Here is a 21956-nt window from a genome sequence, read left to right as displayed (position 1 = left end):
GCGCCTGACGCACTGCGAGGCTTCAGTGGCTCTGAGTTGGCCCCCGAGGGCAGCACACCGCGGGCCTGGAGATTGGGGCCCAGGAAGGACGGAACCACTGACCCGAGCCAGCTTGCAGCGTGCAGCAGGGACGCCTGCTCCAAGCCGTCTCTGGGGGGCGCCCCCGCCGCTTCCTTCCTCCAGTGCTCGGAGGAAAGTGGAGGCGCTGGCGAGGACCGAGGGCGGGCGCGGCGCTGCGGAGTGACCGAGCCTCTAAGAGGACGAGGGGGCTTGGCGCTGCTGACGGCCCCTTCCTCCCTCGCCGCGGGGCGGCCGCGCCCGCCCTCCCCAGCTCCCGCCTGCTCCGGGAGTTGAGCGCCGGGCCCAGCAACCCCGCACGCGTCCCGCGGGGGCGCTGCGCCTTCCTGCCACACCGGCGCGCCGCGGCCCCTCTCCCCCTACACCTCCTGCCCGCACCTCCCGGCCTCTCCTCCCACCCTCCGTCCCCTCCCCTCCCGGCTAGGGGCGGGAGGGGGCGTGGCACGGCAGGGGTTTGTGTGGCTGGGACCCGGCTCCTCGCACTCGGAATCAGCCGGAGGAGCCGGGCCCCGGCCGCTGTCCAGCCGCGCCGTGCCTCTCGCGCCCCGCGCCGCCGCCTCTTCGGAAGACGCAGTCTTTTGCTCGCCATGGATACTCCCAGGGTCCTGCTCTCGGCCGTCTTCCTCATCAGTTTCCTGTGGGATTTGCCAGGTTTTCAGCAGGCGTCCATCTCCTCCTCATCGTCGTCCGCTGAGCTCGGCTCCGCCAAAGACGTGCGAAGCCGCAAGGAGGGGAAGGTGCCTCGGGCGCCGCGGGAGAGTCCCGTGGACCGGGCGCCCCCGGAGCGCCAGGAGCCACAGCAGCGGCGGCAGGATGAGCCCAGGCGGCGGCGGCCGCAGCAGCTCCAGGCTCAGGAGCTGCCGGGCAGGGGCCCGCGTGTGGTGCCCCACGAGTACATGCTGTCAATCTACAGGACTTATTCCATCGCCGAGAAGCTAGGCATCAACGCCAGTTTTTTCCAGTCTTCCAAGTCAGCGAATACGATCACTAGCTTTGTAGACAGGGGACTAGGTAAGTGGCAGAGAAGACGCCAGACTCCCCTCGTCCTCGAGCTCCGCAGCCAGGGCGCTGCTCCGGCTCTGGTCGGAGGCTGGATTCCCACTCTGTGCACCTCTCCCTTTCTTTCCTTTCATTTTTTTTTCTTAAGCTCGAGTAAATTTCAGAATGTGAGTGCAGATTTTATTCCAGTCTGCAATCTTCCCTTCCATCCTCGCTTCCTTCCTTCCTTCCTTCTTCCTCTTGTCTTTTGCAGAGAGCGGCGTGGTGGCCGCTCCTCTGGTGGGTGGTGTAGGCAGTGTGGAGCACGGGAGGTGGCAGGTAGATGACCCGGGATGGCGTGGGATCGGGGCGCCCCCGGGAGCAACCTGCTGCGGAACTGAAGAACCTGTGCTTTGGGGTCCGGGGCTGTGCATCCCGCAAGGCGCAAGGCTTGAGTTACCGGGGTGGACCGGGTCCCGGGCGTGCGTGAGCGTTGGAAAGCCTCGGCCCCCGGTCCGAGCGGGGGAACGCGGACAAAAACGAGTCCCGCCGTCGGAGGAGCGTCTGCGAGCGGCGGGGCAGAGTCCTGGTCCAGCAGCCGCGCGGTCTCCGCGCCGTTACCGTGATGGGTGCAGAGCTCATCGAGCCTGGCTGGCTGGAGCCCCGCGCTCTCGGACTTTTCTGCGCAGCGTCCAGCTCTCGGCAGCTCTGAGGCCGAGACTGGAGTGATTTCTGCACCGGCAGCAACGGGTGGGCCGGGTTAGGGGAGGCTAATTTTGGACGTCTGCTAATACTTAACCCACCTGGGTGTATGGGTGTTTGCATCCACCTTCTCAGCCAGGCAGCGCTCCTCTCCCTGCACTTCTACTAGGGTGCTAGTGCATGTCTATGGAAACTTTTGCGCCCGCTCCTGGTCTGCTGCATTGGTCCGCACGCAGCGTGGCCAGTGCCTTCTAGGAAGCCTTGCGGTCCCGCTGGTCCCAGAAATTGGGGAGGGATCTACAGACGCCGGAAACTCAACTCCTATAAAGAGGCAATAATGTGGGAGGAAAAACGGAAAAGAAAGAGAGAAAAAGATAGGAAAGGAAGGGAAGAGGAGAGAAGATAAGCAGAAAGGAAGGAGGGACTAAAAGAAGTCTAAGTAGCTACCCACCCTCTGTCCTCCTAGACTTAGCCCCATGGCTTTGGCGGGTTCCCAGTCTCCCGCTTCCACATCAGTGAAATTGGGGTCGTCCCGGAGCCTGCGAGCGCTTGGACTGAGGTTGAAGAGGCTGCTCCCCCGGCTGCCTTGGGCGCTCGCAAGTTCTCGAAGCTTTCAGCGCAGGTTAACGGTCACTAAGGCTCTGGGCTCCTATCGGACTCCAGCTCCCTGCCTCCTTCCTGAAAGCCGCCTTCCTTGTGGGCGAGGGTCCTGCCCACGCCCGGTTCGCGGCTGCAGCCCGAGGTCAGCGAGGTTCATGAGCTGCTGAAAGGTCTGTAGGGCAAATTAACGCCGTGTGCTTTATGGTATTTTAGGACAAAGTCCCCTTTGCAAAGACACGTGGCTTCATAGCACCGCAAGTGTGTTCCTTGGGCTGCCAGCACAGCTCTCCACACGCCCCAACCCTACCTCGGTTGCCACCCCCTCCCCCCACAATTCTGTTTACCCTCCGCCTTCTGAAGAACCCTCTTCCCAAGGAGAGACTAAGGAGGCCCAGGGAAAACTGCTCAAGAGGCCCTCCCCCCCGGGAAGAAATCCCAGAGGCCCTGCCTGGCCCGCGGTTGAGCGCGCATTTTCTTTTTCCAGAGGGAAATGACCAGAATCTCCTCCCCTCCCCAGGCAGGCACTCCTAAGCGATCACTGCGCCTTGTGGGTTTGGCACAGGACCAAAGGACCCTGCGGGCTGTTCGGAGGAGTATACGGAAGCTTGCTGGGTACAGGCGAGGGTAAAGGGGTCTTTGGGGGCTCCAGGTCTGGCGGAGACGCGGGCTTGCTTTACCCTTGCTTGCCCTGCAGCCACCCCCTGGGCATCGTGCTGTGCGCCCCCGGGCGCGGGAGGAAGGGGAGGGACTGGCCGCGAGCCCAGACTAGGGGGCGGAGGGGCTCGGTTCCCGGGCCAAGGTCTCCAGACCAGCCGGACCTAGTTCCAGACGTCAGGCTTCCACCGAGGAAAGCCGTCGTGGGCTGGGGCTGAACACGGTGGCACACCAGGAGGAGACGCAGTATGACCACCAGGACCGTAGCTTCAATGGCGCGGTCTTCTCCCAGAAAATGCGAAGAAAGGCAGTTAGTTGGCTGGGAAGGCGGTGCAACTCGTCGCGAGCCGCGCGGGGGCAAAGGAGTGCGGAGCTGCGGGCCCGAGGGGCGTGCAGGGGAGGGGGCAAGTTGGCGGCTGCAGCCCCAGCTTGATAAAGGGAAAGCCTCACTTTCCCTCTCACTGATTTTGATTTGATGTGTCACCGGCGGTGACCTCGGGCTGGACCTTCCGGGGCTTGCTTAGCATCGGGCCCCTGATTGGAGTGTTTCAACTCAGCGATCTAATTGTGGGTTCATGTCATAACACATCAAACGGTGTCTAGTCTCCCGTGATGGAAGGGACCCGCCAGCCGCGTATCCCCGGCTGCAGGCGAGGACTTCCGCCCATCTCACGTGGGGGCTCTTAACCGCGCTGAACACCCCAGTAGTCACCCTCCCCCCGCCCCTGCCGGAGTTGTGGGACTAGGACGAAAGAGCGGTGAACAATTTAGTGCGGAGCCAACCCGGATAACTTGGCGCCTTGCCTTGGGGGTGTTTAAGTCGCCGTCAAGTGTGACAGGCTAGGCTCCGAGGAGCAGGGATCCCTCAGAGGACCGACGGAGTAAAGAAAAGGAACCTGAAGCAAGCTCAAGAGGCACGAGTAACTTACGTGTATACAGTATTTGCAAAAAGCCCTCACCTAGAAATCCCAAAAGTTACACCTGAAGGCTGTGATTAAGGGTGAGGAGCTGGGAGAAACACTTCCAAAAGGAATGAAGAGTGCTTTAGGTCTATAAAGGCAGCACGTTCTGTGTCGCTCCACCCCCTGCCAGGAGACCTTACTGCAAGTTTTTTCTTTTAAAATACGTCCTTTCGGTTTGATCTCCAAACATCTAAAAAGTAATAATAAAAGGCAAGATTAATTGAGCATTTATTGTGTGCCAAGTACTGTGCCTGAAATATCTCATTTAATTCTCCCAGCAACACCTGGGGAAAGTGCTATAATCACCCGGGTTTTACAGGTGAATTAAGGAGGACACACAGAAGAAGCAAGTTGTTCAAGGTTTCGCAGCTAGTGAGAACTGAGGCTCACATCTGATTCTAGACTCTGCATGCTTAACTATGGCACTAAGTGGATAGGGTAGAGGCTGAGGGGGATTCTAAGGGTTGGTGAGGAGAAGCAGTTAATGGGGAAGGAAGAGTATGAATGGGGCTTTGGATTTAGGCTGTGGACTTGTGCTGTGCCTTGCTTTCTCCTTCTACTTGTTTTAGCAGAGGCACAACAAACTGCTTACCTTTGATCTTTTTAAGATGTTTCCATATTTTAAAAGTGCTTTAAAAATACCTTTGGATACATGAAGATGAGAAAGCTTGTGTGTGTGTGTGTGTGTTGGTGTAGTCTCAAGATCAGAATGGGCCAGGATGGATGTAGAAGAAATACAGTTAGTGCATGAAATAACTCATTAAAAGGCCTGCCCCCTACCCCACCCCGGCCTGGGAAAGGCAAGCAATTAGAGCTATGAATTCAACATGGCCAGCCATAGTGGCGGAAGAATGAGAGAGAAACAGAACTCAGACTTGCAGTTTAAGCAGTCAGAAGTGCCACATATTCCAACAAGGGGCCAGGCAACCCCGAGGATGAGGGAACCAAAATAAGTCTAAGCTGCTGTGCATTAGGTTCCCAGATAATTTTTAAATCAGAATACTCTTTAAAAAAATTTTTGTTCTTACAATCGCGCCCTCAGAAAAGAGGCAGTAGGGAACAAACAAAACAAAACGAGATTGGAATGTCCTTGAGGAACTCGAAACTCCAGAAATGACTCTTGAGATAGTTTGCCATTGATTGTTCGCTGGCTTCTTGGTTTACCTTCTGGGTCACGGTTATCAGGGGGCAGGGCAGGACAACTCTGAGGATAGCCCTGCTTTGAGGCGGGCCTTTGGAAAGTTGCACTATTGAAGCTCGTCTGGTACAGCACGTTTATGCAAAACAGCGGGTTTCTGGGTGGACTTGGGCCGAAGAGTGGTGTAATCAACGTAGCAGCGCTTTGCCCGGACCCTGTTGTCGTTGGCAAACGGAAAATGAAATATAAGCAGGGAAGTATTTTAATGGGGATGGAGGGAATTCACAACTGTTAATTATTTGGTGACCTTGTATTCGATTTGTTTGAGTCCCTTATAAAAACACTAATGCAGACCAGACGGCCAAATGAGGAAGCCGGGCAGAAGGTTCCAATCTGGACTTTATTTCCTCGGAAAGAGGGAACAGCCTTGGAAAAGGCTTGCTGAGCGTTCAAGTGTATGCGTGCGAATGCGCGCCCGCAGGAGCGTCAGAGCAGGGCTTGCGCCTCTGTCGCTCTTCAAGCAGCTCCTCCTGCCCGGTGAACTGGAAGGTCCTGGTAAAGGTGGAGGATGGAAATCTCAAGTTAGAAGTTGTTCTGCTCTTCTGGCTGAAATGATTAAGACATTTTTAAGGCCACAAATCAATTCGTTAGCCTTCGATTGGTTGCTAAATACCAGTTTTCACCCCTATCCCAAAGGCCCTAAGGGTAGCCTTACAGGGAAAAGCAAGAAGCTAAGAACACCTAGCGTCTTCTGATGAGAGAGCGCAGGTCGCGCGGGCACTCTTGGCGAGCCTCCTACGCTGGGGAAGCCAATCTGAGAAGGACGCTTTGCGTTTTTCCCAACGGGGAGGCTCTCCGACTTCTGGGAGTTGACCAGGTCGATTTGCTTGTGGCGGTGGTGGGGGAGGGGAATGGAAAAAGCGTGTCCAAACATCCTTATCGTTTCTGGACATTAACAAAAAATTAAAAAAAAAATCATCCAAGCCACAGCTCAAGACAGGCCTTATGAATCCCCTCCCACCAGGCTGAATCAGGACATTAAAGCTCCCCCTTTCGACCAGAGAGGATGCGTGTAGCATAAAACCGCGATGAACGAGGGGCGCTGCATTGATGGAGCCCCTAGCGCAACCTGTTTGTCCAAGTCAGATTCTTGGGGTTCTGGCGGTGCACCTCTTTGAAACTGGTGACGCTTTCCTGGGCCACACGCGAAGCGTAGTGAGACAAACAGTACAAGAGAAACAGGGTAGGACGGAAAAGAATTTTTATTTCCTGCCAGGACTGCTGCGTTCATCAAGCGACCCAAAGCAAACCAACAATAATCCCTGGGGTGCTTTTAAGTAAAGCGAAGGGCATTAGTTTGATAATCTCTCAGGTATAGAATAAATCAGATCAAAAGATGCTCTCTGGAACCTGGGCCCGGTCCGAGCCGAGGCTGCCAAGTGTGGAAGGGAGCAATGTGGATCCATCACGCCATCTCGTTGTTTGATAACTACCACCCCCCTTAAAGCCCTGGCTGTTTATTTTTAAGCTCAAAGTGGGCTAAATGGTGTCTCCGTTTACAGGAATTAAATAGGTCCGCGTCCGCCTAATGGGTTCCAGGGTTGCTGTTCTCCGCATTCCGGGACAGTCCATTAGCGCTGTTGTGGACCGGAGGGTTGAGTCGGCTTGGGTGAGGGGCTTTAGGCTCTGCGAGAGGGCGGGCGGGGGAGGTGCAGGCCCGCGATCCCGAAGAGCGCGCGCTGCGCGGTGAGTGGCGGGGGAGCCTGGGGGCGGGGCACGGCTGAGGGACCTGATTGTGGGCATGCTGGAGAGGAGAGGGGCGGGCTAACCCCGCCAGGCTTGTGCTGGGTTGGCGGGGGTGGGGGTTGGGGGAGATGCTCTGACAGCAGGAGCAGGGGACAGCACGAAGGGCTGGTTTGGGGGGATTTCCTGTCCTCCCCCCGCCCCGCATCCCTAAATAAACATAGGATACTCGGAGTGCGCCTGTCTTGCAAAGCTGGCTTTCAGGGAAGTTGGGCCAGCCTGCGCCCTACTTCCCAGCCAACTGCCGCTCCGACGCCCCACGGGGGGAGAAACTGCACGATTCTAGACTGCAGCCCGCAGCGGCCACCTCCAATCTGATTTTGCGACGGCCTGGTTTCGGAAGTCAGACCCGGGTAAATGCAGCGAATTGCAGTTGCGGCAATCCTTTCTTTAAAGGCTACACCTGGCCCCGCACTTTAAGAAGCAGACCACTACCACTTTTCCTGCGTCTCTGCTTGCAGGCTCCCTGGGCGCTGAGAGTCCCGCCCACGGCAACACGCCAATTTGACCCCGTTCTCTTGTGATCTCAGAACTGGTCGGATTTGGAGCGGCGGGAGAAGGGGAACCGCATAAAACTGGCACCTGTTGTTTCTACTTTTGACCTCCAAGCCCTCAAATCCAGCAGCCCGATAGTGTTCCAGCTCCGACGGCGGTTTCACGGCTGCGGCTGCCCCCTCCTGCGTTCCTTCGCTTACTAGAGGGCCTGTGTCTCTCCTCCAGGCTCCCGGGTGTCCCTACGAAGTCGACGGTGCAGAAAGCAACCAGGCCTAGCCCCAAACGCGAGTCCTCAAGTGAAGGACAGCGACCCGCGGAGGACGTGGGGGCATGCCCTCCGCGCCGCCCTGGGGTGCAAGACGCGCCCGCGTCGCTGGGAGGCAGGAAGAGAGGGTCTGGGGCGCTGGGACGGTGCTGAGCTTCGGTTTGGGTTTCATCTGCTGCTATGTCAAATTAAGATTTGAGCCTCTGTGAATTGGTCTGGAGCCCAGGGTGGGTTCTGCGGTAAAAAGAGAGACCCCCCAGTGAAGTGTCCTTGATCTCGCCTTTGCTTCTCTGGCTCTCCAGCCCTTCTCGAGAGTGAGCCGGCACGAAGTTTTCACTGAACTTCATAGGAACTGCTTTGTAAACGAATTCGTTTCATCCTAGAGAGACAAATGGAGTTTCCCTGAAGCGTTTTTCGGCTCTTGCTGTGGGCGTCAGTGCTCTCGGAGAGGCCGGGCCCCTGGCGCTGGACTCGCACCGGAGATCTGCGCCCTCGGGGTTTGGCTTTTCTGCGCTAGAAACCTGTGTAAGGCTCCTAGGACTAGTGGAGTTCTGGATTCAGGCCTGTGGGATCGCGTTCGTTTGCCTCACGCTGAGTCAGCTGGCAGCGCCAAGACTGGGATTTCTCTGAGGGGCCCAGGTAAGTCACCAGACCCACATAGTCCCGCATAGTTGCCGAATAGCCTGGGAAAGCGGAGTGAAAAGGCCTCTCGGAGACTCTGGAGGACCAGCCTTGGGCGACTCCGGTCTTTGGAATGAGGAAAGAAGCTGAGAAATGCAGAGCAAGCTGTAGGGGAAGGCAATGTGGAAGCCTAGAGAAGTTAGGCGGCTGAGTGTGTGGCACACACACTGACTGAAGGACAAACCGACGGGACCTTCTTGGGTGGCTCGCGAGCTGTAGCCCGAGAGGTCATTCATTGCTACAAACCCCTCCCCTCCCACCACGTGCGTGGCCAGTTGGTAGGCCAAGAAGATGGGGGACATATTCGACCGCTGAACACTTTTGCTCCCTCATACCGGACGGATTCCGTGGACAGTGTGCCCCACAAAAGAGCGTCAAGGGCGCGAGTGAGGGTCAAGGGCAACTAATCACCAGACTGCTCTTGACTGCGTAGGTCCAGCGGAGAAGCCATAGGGGCTAGCACTAGCCCTTCCCAGCAAAAGAGGGAACCAGCAAGGAAGGTCCTAATTATTGATTGGGGATGGGGTGGAGATCGGCCACTCACCAGTCACTGCAAGAGGGTCGGCAGTGGCAGGATATGGCACCACAAGACTGAGACTGGTCAAGGCAATGGGGGGAGAGGCCTTGCCCTTTGCTGGGCCTCAGATGAGCAGGAAGCGGAAGTGACTGTTTCTTACTTTACTTCTGCTGCCCACCACCTTTCCTCCGCTAAAAACCCAGCTAACTTCTAGAAATCTTGTAGAGAGAATGGAACCATATCTACTCAAAGAAGTCTAAGATGAGGACCGTTTCCCCTTCTCCCTACCTGGATAAGAAACAAAAACCAAACCCTTTGCTGTAGAGTTGATCTGGACTCATAGTGACCCTAGGGATATAGGTAGTAATATTGAGTGCTTCTATGTGCAGTGGTTAAGAGCTCAGCTGCTAACCAAAGGGTCGGCAGTTGGAATCCACCAGATTTCCTTGGAAACCCTATGGGGCAGTTCTACTCTGTCCTGTAGGGTCGCTATGAGTCAGAATCCACTCCACCTGCAAGAGCTGATGTGTCATGCAGTGCGCTGAGTAGCTGAATCTTACCTTTGCAGTGACCCTGAAAGGTAGGGCTAGTTATTCCTATTTTACAGAGGAGGGATGTGAGGCTGGGGGAGAGAGAGTACTTGCCCAAGGTCACCCAGACATTAAGTCACAGATCAGGATTCAAATCTATGTTTCTTTGACTTGAAATCCTCACTGTCTTTAGTAACTAACATTTGCATGGTGCCTTCAAAGGTCTTTGCCACACTGTTTCTCATTTGCACCCCTCAGTAACTCTGTGAGCTGGTATTGTTATCCCCATTTTGCAGATGAGAAAATTAAGTTTCCTTGTAAGTTCTCTTTAAAAAGCTCAATTTTGGGCATCCCTTTCTTCAGTTCTGTTGACTAGGAAGCAAGTGGCTCTTGGAGACCAGGGATTGGCACCCTCCAGTCATGGGTAACATGAAAGAGATGGGGCCTTCTCAGGGTTTGTCTAGAGTGTTGGTATGGAAACTGGAACCAGATTGCCAGCTCTACCACTTCCTGTCTTGGGCAAGTGGCTCTTAAACTCCCTACTTTAGCTTCCTGATCCATACGGTGGGGATAATAGGGTGCCTTTCTCATAGATGGCTTTGAGGAATAAAATGAGTTAATACATATTAAGAATTTAATCATACCCAGCACAAAGTAGGTGCTACACCAGTGTTTGTTATTTGGTAATTATGCTGGCTGATCAAGCAAGAGTACTGGGGCCCCTGGCACCCTGGAGAGGGTGAATTGTGTGGATTGCTTCTTGAATCCATCCACTGAGGATGATGCTTAGCAACTGGTCAGCAGTTTGCAAGGCTCAGACCTCAACACAGACCTGACGTACAATGAGGGTTTACCCTCAGGGGGCATGCCCAGGAGATTGCTATGTTCAAGGGGGATGGTAATCATTGCAGCACAGATTACCCTAGGAGGACTTCACACCCAGAGGAGAGGGGCTGGTGGCTCATTTTTACTCACCCAGCATGCCTGGCTTTATTTCCAACCTCATGGACTTCGGCACCTCAGGGTAATTCTGAAGCTACCTGAAGGACCTAGGGGAGATGTGACTCCAAATCCAGCCATAAATTCCATCCTCTACTGAAGAAAAAGAAAAGAAAAGAAATTCCCGGGGGGAACCCAGCTCACCTTGGGTTGACTGCACTGATGATGAATGTGAGTGTCCTGCGTGGTCCCTGGTCAAATCAGGACCCTGGATGAGGCACCCAGCCACAGGATTGGGGTCAGCCTTGGAATTATTACCTTCAGAACTTGCCACTTCCTACAGCCTTAGTCTCCTCACTAATAAATGAGTATAATAGTAGGACAGACCTTGGACACTTGCAGTGAGGGTTCAGTGAGAGAGGACAGCAAAGTACTGGGCTCATGACCAACACAAAGGCAAGTCTCTTAGGGTTTTGGTGCTGCTGTGTGGTTAGGTGTCCTGACTCACTGCGACTCCATGTGGCAGAGCAGAACTGCCCCATAGGGTTTCCAAGGAGTGGCTGGTGGATTCAAACTACCAACCGTTTGGTTAGCAGCCTTAGCTCTTAACCACTGGGCCACCAGGCTTCCGGGGAGTAATTACTGCCTAAAAATCCCTATGGGGTAGTTTAGCCTAGAAAGCCTTAGGAGGCAGTACTACTCTGTCACGTGGGGTCCCATGAGTGGGAGTCCACTGGGCACCTAACAGCAGCAACAACAATCTTTATGGGAGCAAATCACCAAGTCTTTCTCCGGCTGAGCCGCTGGGTGCTGCCGGCTTTAAAATGAGCGAGTGGGAGCAGTGGTTCAGCCTCAATGACAGCCAGAGTATCCTTTGCAAAGCTCTGTGATTATCCCTCGCCCCTCAGCTTCCTCCCCCATCGGTGGTGGTGGTGGTGGTGGGAAATCCCGATGTCTCCTCAGCTTTCTGCTCAGCCACCGCGGAGGATGTGGGACGGAGGAGGCAGCTGGGGTCCGGCTGGACGCCTAGCCAGTAGCCATCCAAGGTCACCAGTAGGGAACTCAGAGGACGGGGGCAGGACGCGGAGGAGCCCAGAGTCCGTGGCGGGGAGTGACGTGCAGGTCGCGAGAGCTGGTGCATCCTCGGTGCTGGCGGGTGACCGCAAATCCAACCAAGACCCTCCAGAGGGACTCAAGCTGTCCAACATACCTCGGTGATGTTTTGTAAAAATGCAGTCCCGGGCTCTCCTCAAACCCAAAGAAGGTGCTGGATTTCTGGAACCCATAAATAGTAGCCCGGGACCTCCCGGGAGGAGGCATCGAGAGGAGCCTGGAAAGGCCCGTTTCCTGTCCCCGAGCGTCCCTCGCTCAAGCCGCCTTCATGGACTGTAGGTTCCAGGCATTGGTCTGTAGTGCGGTGGAAAGGCATCCTGCTTGCCTTTCTGCCTTAGCATCCTTTGGTGTTTGCTTCTTCAGCTCTCTCCAGCTGTGCACTGTGCCAGTAGACAGATGACTGGCTTTCTAAGTCAATTTCCGCAGCTTTAAAACAGGTTGCTATCACCTAGCAAGCGTTAAAAAAAAAAATTTTTTTTTTACTTGTTTTCCTTAAAAAAACAAAAACAAAACAAAACAAAAAAACACAAGAAGCCCTGGTGGCACAATGCAATGGCTGAGCACTTGGCTGCCAACCAAAATGTTGGCAGTTCCAACCTACTCAGGCGCTCTGCAGGAGAAAGACTTGGGAATTTGCTCCCTTCAAGATTACAGCCTAGGGAACCCTATGGGGCAGTTCCACTCTGTCACATGGGGTTGCTATGAGTAGAAAATCGACTTGACTCCGCAGCACCTAAGAACAACAACACAACACAGCAGAAACACGTGTGTGAAGTACCCTCAGCCCTTCCCAACCTGCTCTTAACTCAAAAGAAAACCAGTACCACACCTGCTGCCCTCGAGTAGATCCGAGTCATAGGGGCTCTAACTCAAAAGAGGCTGACTTATTAACGAAGAATTTTTCTTCAGATGTGAGGGTGGCTTGTTCCTTCCCTCCTCACCTTTATTCTTTACCCACCTACTAGGGCAAGTGGATAAGTGCGCATCTCGGAATTATAACTTGGAAGAATTATATGTCTAACCCTCAACAGTTAACTGGGTTGTGAGCTAAGCTATAACAAACGAGGCTGGTGCAAACGGAAAGCAGAACAAAAAGCTCTCATGTGTTATTAATTTCAATGTAACAGACTAAAGCATAGGGTTGACTTCCAGGGGTGTAAGAAAGTGCCAAAAAGAAATTTTGAAATGAAAAGAGCAGGTCTCTAGTTAAGGAGATGGAAGATAGGGTCAGTTGAGGACCACAGCCCTCATTTATAAAGAACCTGAGGAGAAAGGAGGCTTGTGGAAGGGAGTGTGAAGGGTGGGCCTCTTGCCCACAGGTGGCCCATGGCAGCTGGGCCAGGCCTTGTGATGCCTGCTTAGCAGGCAGTGTGTGTAGGCTCACAGCACATGGTGTCGCATGTGCTCTGGGGTTGGATGCCTGCCCTGGGCTGTTTTGGCCCTGTGTGGCTTCAGAGCAGGCCCAGACAGGTGGGGAATGTGGGCTATGGGGGAGCAGCACAGAGCATCCACCTCCTCGGACCCTCTGGTTAGGGGTTAGAGGTTCTGGAGATCCAGTGAGAGAACTTGTGGCTGAAAGGGTAAAGACAAGTGGGGGGTGGCTGTGGGGAGCAGGGAAGGGCTGGGAGAGATAGTGAATTGGTTCTGGCCAGTAGGGCCTTAGACCCTGCCTCAGGCCCTGTGCTTTGGAGGATCCTGTTTTATCCCTACTCCAGGGGTGGCCCTCATTGGGTAAGGAATCCAGGGAGTCAAGGAGACATGTCTACCTGGAACCTGCATCCCTCTTCTAGACCAGTGGATCTCAAAGTGTGACCCCCCTCCCCCCACTGGCAGAATCGACATCACCTGGGAACAGATTAAAAATGCCAATTCTGGCCCCCACCCCAGAACTCTGGGGCCCAAAATTTGCATTTCTAACAAGTTCCTTTGTGACACTGTTTCAGATGTAACCCTATAGAGCTTAGTTCTACTCGGACACACCTGGGGCCATCAGGAGTCACAACTACTGACAACCACTGGCAGCTTTAGTGGCTTTGAGGGCCACTCTCTTAGATCATGCCCCAGGTAGCTGGGACAACAGAGTTGTTGCCCAAATAGCCCTAAGCCCACTTCCAGGGCGTGTGCACCTTCTTCAGTGGATTGTCCTTCCAAGAGTGGAACATACCATCGGTAAGTGCACCTGTAGGCCTGGGAAGCTAGGACCTGTGGGCTGGGGTGTCCACATGCATGCATAAGAGAGCAGTGTGGGATGGACCTGGGGAGGCAAGAGAAGACCAGGATGCAGGCTGAAGCTTCCATTTGCACTCTTGCCCTGGGCCCTGGAAAATGATAAGGATGGGCTGGTCTTGGCAGAAAGATCATCAGAGATGCCGAGGCTGCAGGATCAGTAGAGCTCCCTCTGACCACCCTCTGAGGACTAGAGAAATGTGACTCAGCTGTGCAGAGTAGTCAGTCATTTATTAGCTCACATTAAACAAACAAACACAAGGAAAGCAAAAGCAAGCTGAAATCAACATGTTCCATGGGAGAAAAATAAATCATTATCCTTTGCACCTGCCTGAATGCTCTCCAGCTAGTGACAGGTTCTTTTAAGAGCTACATAAACAGAGATGTAAATTTCCTAAGGGAGTCCAGGTTTTACTTCTAAAACGAAACCAACCAAACCTGTGGCTGTCAAGTTGATTCCTACTCATGATGACCCCATGTGTTACAGAGTAGAACTGTGCTCCATAGGGTTTTCTGGAGTGTAATCTATGGAAACAGATGGCCAGGACTTTCTTTCATGGTGCCACTGGGTGGGTCCGAACCACCAACCTCTCAGTTAGTAACCAGCACAAACAGTCTTTGCCACCCAGAGACCCTTACGGCTTGCAAATACAGATTGTGTTGTATCCTCCTCTCCCCCATATTTCACCACTCTTGGTTGTTAGACTCCAATACCTGGACTATAGCAGAGGCAACAAATGGGACTATTGGTGATTGAGGCTTAAGACCTCCAACTCTGGAATTAAATAGCCCAGGTATGGACCTAAGCCTCACTTACTAGCTGTCTAACTTTGGGTAACTGACAATCTCTGCAAGCCTTGGTTTTCTCATTTGTAAAATGGGAACAGTACGAGCACCTATATTACAGAACTGAGCACATGCTTAAAGTAAGGATTAAAAATGTGTTAGCTATTGTAAACATTCAGCTAGTGCCACCAATGCCTTAGGTTTGTCCTTCTCTTCACAGTTCTAGTTTGGGGAGACAGAACTGTAAGAGGGTGGGAAGTGAAGCCTAAGGCCATAGTCCTGAGATCTGGCCAGTGGCTGAGCATTGTCAGATATGGTTTTTTTTTTTTTAAAGCAGTGGAAAGTATGCTGAATTCTCACTGATTTTAATGTGACCCTGGCCGGTTTGAAGGGGTTGGCTTCCATAAATCAACTGCCTCCAGCAGCCTTTCCCTTTTCACCTCTCACCCTTCCCTCAGCTCCATCTCAGGTCAGGGCTTGTGTGCTAGGATGAGGCAGCCAGCCCTGCGGGCAGCCCCGATGGGACTGAGCATGACGGAGGCTCCAGATCCAGTGGCCCGGGGCTGCATCTGGACTGGCGGCAAGGTCGGACCCAGGACCCAGTGACACTTTTATTATTGAAATCGACCCAAACTTTACTAGCTTCTGGGGAAAGCTGGGGGCTTTGGGGATTTTTGTATTTGCTGGGTTGTAAATATTTTATGGGAAAGCAGCCCGGGAAAATCTGGTTAGCTTTCCGCCTTGCACATTGAAGTGGGGTTGGCTTCCTACACAAAGGTATCAAAAGGGAAGTCCAGTATTGCCTTGGTCCTGAAGAATTCGCCTTGGATTTTAAAAGCCTACTACTCTCCTTGCAATGTGCCTCAAACTTCTTTTTCCCACTTGTAACCAAAAAATTTATCTCCAGGATTAATTGCATAGCAAGAGGATTTCAGGTTGGGTCTGAGGGAGGGGAGGGGCAGGACATGTCATTGTTGGTGAGTGTGTGTCTGTCTAAATGTCCATGGCTGAGCTTTTCTCCTTCCAGGTGTCTCTATTTCTCATTGACTGCAGGATCTTCTCACTGGAGAGATGCTTGGTGTGTGTTTGCCTTCTGCAGACTTCTGAAAGCCTCACTGCTCTTTTGTTTTAAGTTAAAGTGTAGGCAAATTTAAAACATACGAAAAAAGAAAAAAAAAAAAAAGAAGAAAACACTTGGCAGCCCTTGTTCTGTCTGCACTGTATTCAGCCTAAATGCCCCAGCAAACAGCCTGATGGCAGCGAGGTTACCCTCAGAGCAGTGATTCTAGGGCTGCACCTTTAAATCATCTCGGAGCTTGAAAAAAAAAGGCTAACAAAGCCCAATGCCAAAGCCCTGTCAGATACTGATACAGTTGGTCTGGGGTGAAGCCCTGGCTTTGGTATTTTTAAGTTCCCGGGATGATTCTAAGGTGCAGCCAGGATTGGGAATCACTGCTCCAGAAGTTTCTCCCGTATTCACCAGCGTGTGCTCTAGATCGGACACGGCCCTAGGCGCTGTGGTGAGCAAGATGGACGTGGACATACTTCCAGCTCCTATAGGGTTGGTGGCAGCGGGATGTTGCTTGGAAAGACAGACCACTAATGAGACAAATATGAACGAGGTAATTGTAGATAAAGCCAAGTGCTGGGAAGATAATAAACCAGGTCCTGTGACAGCGACCGAGCGAGGCTACTTTAGATCAGGGGGACCGAGGACGGCCTGTCGGAGGAGGCGACATTGGAACAGAGACGAGAAAGATTTCACTAAGGAGCCTGCCCAGAGAAGGTCTGGGGAAAGCGCGGCCCAGGCTTGCGACCACAAAGGTCACATTAGTGGTTACGCAGCCGCCTGGGAGAACCCCGGGAGGCCGCCGCCGCCGCAGCCTCTCGGGCGGCCACCAACTTCCGCTCTGGGCGTCCGGAGCTGACAGGGAGGAGGGGACAGGTCCCGGTGCGCCCCCACCCCGCGGCTGGGGGTGGTCAGGCTGCGGGCCTGGCGGACTGACCTCCCTGGCCGGCCCGCTCCGCTCCCCGCCCTCTCCCTCCCGGGGGCGGCTGCCAAGCACTGGGCTGATTTCCCCCTGAAGTGAAACTGACTGTAATTATTTTTTATCTCGCAGACGATCTCTCGCACACTCCTCTCCGGAGACAGAAGTATTTGTTTGATGTGTCCACGCTCTCAGACAAAGAAGAGCTGGTGGGCGCGGAGCTGCGGCTCTTTCGCCAGGCGCCCGCAGTGCCCCGGGGGCCGCCGGCCGGGCCGCTGCTTGTGCAGCTCTTCCCTTGCCTCTCGCCCCTGCTACTGGATGCGCGGACCCTGGACCTACAGGGGGCGCCCCCGGCCGGCTGGGAAGTCTTCGACGTGTGGCAGGGCCTGCGCCACCAGCCCTGGAAGCAGCTGTGCTTGGAGTTGCGGGCCGCATGGGGCGAGCCGGGCGCCGGGGAGTCCGAGGCGCCCGCGCCGGGGCCCCAGCAGCCGCTGGCCCCGGACCTGCGGAGTCTGGGCTTCGGCCGGAGGGTGCGGCCGCCCCAGGAGCGCGCCCTGCTCGTGGTGTTCACCAAATCCCAGCGCAAGAACCTGTTCGCTGAGATGCGCGAGCAGCTGGGCTCGGCCGAGGCTGCGGGCCCGGTTGCGGGCGCCGAGGGGTCCTGGCCGCCTCCGTCGGGCGCCCCAGACGCTGGGCCTTGGCTGCCCTCGCCCGGCCGGCGGCGGCGGCGCACGGCCTTTGCCAGTCGTCACGGCAAGCGGCATGGCAAGAAGTCGAGGCTGCGCTGCAGCAAGAAGCCCCTGCACGTGAACTTCAAGGAGCTGGGCTGGGACGACTGGATTATCGCGCCCCTGGAGTACGAGGCGTACCACTGCGAGGGCGTGTGCGACTTCCCGCTGCGCTCACACCTGGAGCCCACCAACCACGCCATTATCCAGACCCTGATGAACTCCATGGACCCTGGCTCCACCCCGCCCAGCTGTTGTGTGCCCACCAAATTGACTCCCATCAGCATCCTGTACATCGATGCGGGCAATAATGTGGTCTACAAGCAGTACGAGGACATGGTGGTGGAGTCCTGCGGCTGCAGGTAGCGGCGCCTTTCCCAACGCCATAGCCAGCCGCTGGGGAAGCCTGACTGCTGAGAGGGACGGAGGAGGAGCTGGCCTTGGAGCGGGCTGAGGGTGGGCAAAAGCCTAGACGTGTGAGCTGGATGGGAGAGGTGGTAGCACAGCGCAGTCCTCCCAGAACCTTCTACCTGCCAGCCCAGGGGGATATATGGATTTTCACACTTTGCCTGGCCACTCTGGAAAAACAAGCCAAGGAGGATTTGCTTTGTTTTGTTTTTCTCTTCATTATTGTGGCTTTGGATTTCCTTGTGTGTTTCACAGGTTTTGATAGGAGGTGGGAGAACGGGAGACGTATACTTGTTTCTCAACTGTTCCATGGATTGAAAAATACTTTAAAAAGGGAAACAGTGTGGAAGGGAGAATCACCTTTGCCCACACCTTGGTTTGGTTGTATTCTACCTGTGTAAAGAAGATGCTGTCTTTCTGGCCGTGTCGCAGCCCATGTCTGGTGGCCTCCCAAGTGAAAAGTGTTAGAATAGGGACATTGGATACTGAATAGGAAAGCCAGTTCCTGCCTTTAGAAGAGCTTGGAGATAGGTGGCCCCAAGCACCTTTTCCACCCAATTGTGCTCTCTAGCGAGTGTACCAGCTCTGCTTTGGCCTTTCCCAGTACTTGTAACTGGCAACTCCCATGGGAATCCAGAGGGCTCAGGGGGCTGAGAGAGGTGCTTCGGTGCTGCCTTTACTGTTGCTTTTTCTGATGGGGGAAAGAGGAGCTGGTATGGATGGAATGACAAGAATTAGTCCAAATGGAACCCCCTGAAGGATAAGGAGAAACCACAAGACCTGCCTTACTGGGGCTGACACTGAGGCTAATGTGCCCAGGCAGGAGATAACCTACCGAAAAGCCCTTCATGATGTCTGTTTCTAATTGATTAAAACTAACAAGAAGAAAACAAACAAACAAAAAACCCAAACAATTTGCCAAAGATTCAGGCACCCCCTTCTAAGAGGAAGGCGATTCCCAATTTTAAAAACTGGGGGGGGGGGAGGTACAATATAACTAAGGTCAGAGGTGCAGAGGAAGCAGGAAAGGACCAAAGAAGTAGAGAGGGCAAGGTTGGGAGGGGGGCCCAAGGGACCTGCCAGGAGCAGGGAAGGTAAGGATGAAAGCAGACACAAGTGCCTGTCTCTGAAGTTTCTTTAAAATCTTTTTTCCCTCCCTTCTGACATTCCTGAAAGATTACCAGCTGGAAATAGCCCAGGGCTCCCCCAAAAGAATTGTTTCAGATTGTAATTACCAGTTAGGCAATGTTTTTAAAACTTAGTAATGAAAAACTGTGAAAAGAGCAAAGTGTTACATTGAGTTTGGGGTGGGAGATGGGAACTGGCAGTAAAGAAGAAGGAAACGAAAAAAAAAAAAAAAAACCCAAAACCGTTGCCATGAAGTTGATTCCAACTCATGATGACCCCATGTGTTACTGAGTAGGACTACTCTGTAGGGTTTTCTTGGGTGTAATCTTTACAGAAGAAGATGGCCAGGCCTTTCTTTCGTGGTGCCACTAGGCGAGTTTGAATCACCAGCCTTTAGGTTAACAGTCGAGTGCAAACCACTTGTGCCACCCAAGGACCTCTAAAGAAGGAGACAAGGGTGGAATTCATCTTCCAGAAGGAAGCAGGAGAGAGCACAACCCAATTTAAATATCCATTCCCAGATAGTAAAAAGCATGACCTTTCCCACCACCCTGCACCAGTATTATTTTCAAACATTGCCCAGATGGGAATATGAGTTAACTTCCTTCTCATCTTTGACCATGAAATGGTTTAAACAAGGGGACTTGTACCAACCATTAAAAAAAAAAAAAAAAAGGTTTTGTTTTCTCTGTGTCGTTTTGCCCTCTCCCAATCTAAACCTGTTGCTTGTTTGGTTCAGAGAACTACAAACTGTCAAAGGGTGGGAATGATAATGAATGCTAATATAAAATGCTAAGTAAAAGAAGACTTGGCCAAGAGAAATAATTTAAAATGCACATTTGCTTTGGATGCACTGTTGTTCTGTTAAGGCTGTATATATTTGTTTATTTAAGGTGACTGAAAGTGCAAAGAAGACGTGGACAGCATGCAATTCATCTTAATGTACAAAATGTTATATGCACTCAAATGTTATAATTTCTAAGATTTTTAAAGTTTATATTCGAGTTGTACAAAGTTAAGCATTAATCAGATATTTCGTTCTTTCATAATGTTATCATTTCCTTAAATATTATTACAAAATTTTAATTCTGTCTAATGGAGAGTTTTTTTTTTTAACTGTCTACCTCACTATAATACAAGTATTTACAGCACTAAAGTTATCAGAGGTAAATTAATATTCAAAACATTTTTTACAGTCCGTCTTTCCTGGATGATACTCGAACTAATACTGTATTATTAAACTCATTCCCTCCCTCATAACTCAGCCTCGTTTATATGGATCTATTTAGAAACAATCATTTTCTCAAGGAATTGTGGTCAGTGGGATTTGTTCCAGGATGGAACTGGATGTCTGAAAACGCACTGATTCTTTTAAATTCCATCATTTCGAGCACGGCACTTTTTCTTCATAACTCTTCCATAACTCCCCTTTCATGAAATTTTCACTCATCAGATTAAAGCCATATCTTTGTCAGCCAGTAGAACAGTGAGCCTTTACCTTGCTTGAGCATCACCAGAGCCTAAATAGGAATTGGAATATTCCTTAGTCTTTTTAATGTTGTAAAAAGAAAGCAGTAAGATACATAAATCACCCAAGATGTTGGTAATTACTGTTCACATTTATAGAACACCAGAAGCAGAGGATATGAACTGTTTCTTTTAATTCACTTGCTACAAATTGGATGTTGGAAGTGGAAGTCTGAGCACTCATATGTTAGGTACGACTTTGTTATACGTGTGTTCTCTATTTTAAACCCCTCGAAAACCTCCTTGAAGTAGGTATTATAATCCTCATTTCACAGATGCGGAAACTGAGGTGAAGAGAGTCTCAGTAACCTGTCCATGGTCATTCATTCAGGGTGTAGCAGTTAGGATTTAAACCAAGACCGCTAAAGTGCTCAGCTGTTAACTGAAAGGTTGGTGGTTAGAAGCCACCAGCCACTCTGTAGGAGAAAGATATGGCAGTCTGCTTCTGTCAAGATTTACAGCCTTAGAAACCCTATGGGGCAGTTCTATTCTGTTCTATAGGGTTACTATGAGTTGGAATTGACTAGACTGCAGTGGGTTTTGTTTTGGTTTGGTTGTTTAGACTGCAGAGCCTGAGGAGTTAACCACTATACATACAATTCTATAAACCAGTTGCCCTGGATTTGACCCCATGTGTTTCAGAATAGAACTGAGCTCCATAGAGTTCAATGGTAGTGATCTTTTGGAAGCAGACCGCAGGCCTTTCTTCTGGGATGCCTCTGAGGCATATAATACTAACCCCCAGATAATCTACCTACTCTCTCATTGGTTCCTAAAGATCAGTGTGGGAAATTTGAAATTAATATGATTATTGAGAGCAGTGAGCTGGTGGAGGATGACCTGCCACCAGGACCCCCAGCATGGCCTGAGGTTTTGGAATACGTGGGTTGTGACCACTAGGGTAGGGCATCCAAAACGTGGATTGCAAACTCAGTGAGTCCGTAGCTTTGGGAAAGCAATAGTTGAGGTCATTGCAAGGCTTTAGTAGTTTCTCTGATGTTTGCTGGGACTACCTTGGGTGTGATATTTGTGAGTTTTGGTTATGAACATAGTGATCAATTTACCAGTAGGTTATGTCTCAAAAGACTGGTTGTAAGTGAGCTGTTTAGAATGGAGAAACATTTCCTCATAGAAAAAATGTTCATTTGAGTTTCCAGGTCATTTCGCAAAAGCTTTATTTACCCAAAGGGAACTTTTTAACAGAACAATTTTGACTCCTGGGTTTTGGGAACAGATAATCACCCGGGGGAGTAAAAAAGAAGCTCTTTTTCTCTTTCCTGGGTGGAGAATCTTTTTGACGTAATTGAGAATTCTTTGCATTTTCCACCACTGTTTCTGTACCTGTCACCTTCCCCCAACCCCCTAACTGCCCTGAGGACTCCCAGCCCTGTGCCTTAATGTCCTCAATCCAGGACTTTCCCTATTCTCCACAAATATGTCCATCTCCAATGTTACTTTCCTCTTTTCCCTAACTCGGGTTTTCAGAGAAACATAATCTCATTGGATTGTATAAAGATGTAAGTAACTCTTAGCTCCTTAACCTTCCTTAAGACCTTTGCACTTGGAGGAGAAAATCTTGGTTAACTTAGATTTCTCGTGAGCGATGTGAAAAAGTTCAGATGGTGCAGGATGAGATTCAACACTCAAGCCACACACTTCTCTGAGTTCTGTGTGAGCTGGACATTAATGATTCAGGGCCTAATGGACACA

At 52.1% G+C, this 21956-nt stretch overlaps 1 protein-coding gene across 1 annotated transcript; it reads left to right on the top strand.

Annotated features, from left to right (window-relative positions):
* The first annotated feature begins 643 nt into the window (after nt 1-643).
* GDF6 (growth differentiation factor 6) lies at nt 644-19979 on the top strand. Its single transcript, XM_003408401.4, has 2 exons — nt 644-1089; nt 16588-19979. The coding sequence occupies exons 1-2, from the start codon at nt 666-668 to the stop codon at nt 17547-17549; spliced, it is 1386 nt and encodes a 461-aa protein (XP_003408449.4). The 5' UTR covers nt 644-665; the 3' UTR covers nt 17550-19979.
* The last annotated feature ends 1977 nt before the right edge of the window (nt 19980-21956 follow it).

Source organism: Loxodonta africana, chromosome 14 (assembly GCF_030014295.1).
Source record: "Loxodonta africana isolate mLoxAfr1 chromosome 14, mLoxAfr1.hap2, whole genome shotgun sequence".
Lineage (NCBI taxonomy): Eukaryota > Metazoa > Chordata > Mammalia > Proboscidea > Elephantidae > Loxodonta > Loxodonta africana.
The sequence above is the reverse complement of the archived record's forward strand: the minus strand, read 5'-3'. Positions and strand labels throughout refer to the sequence as shown.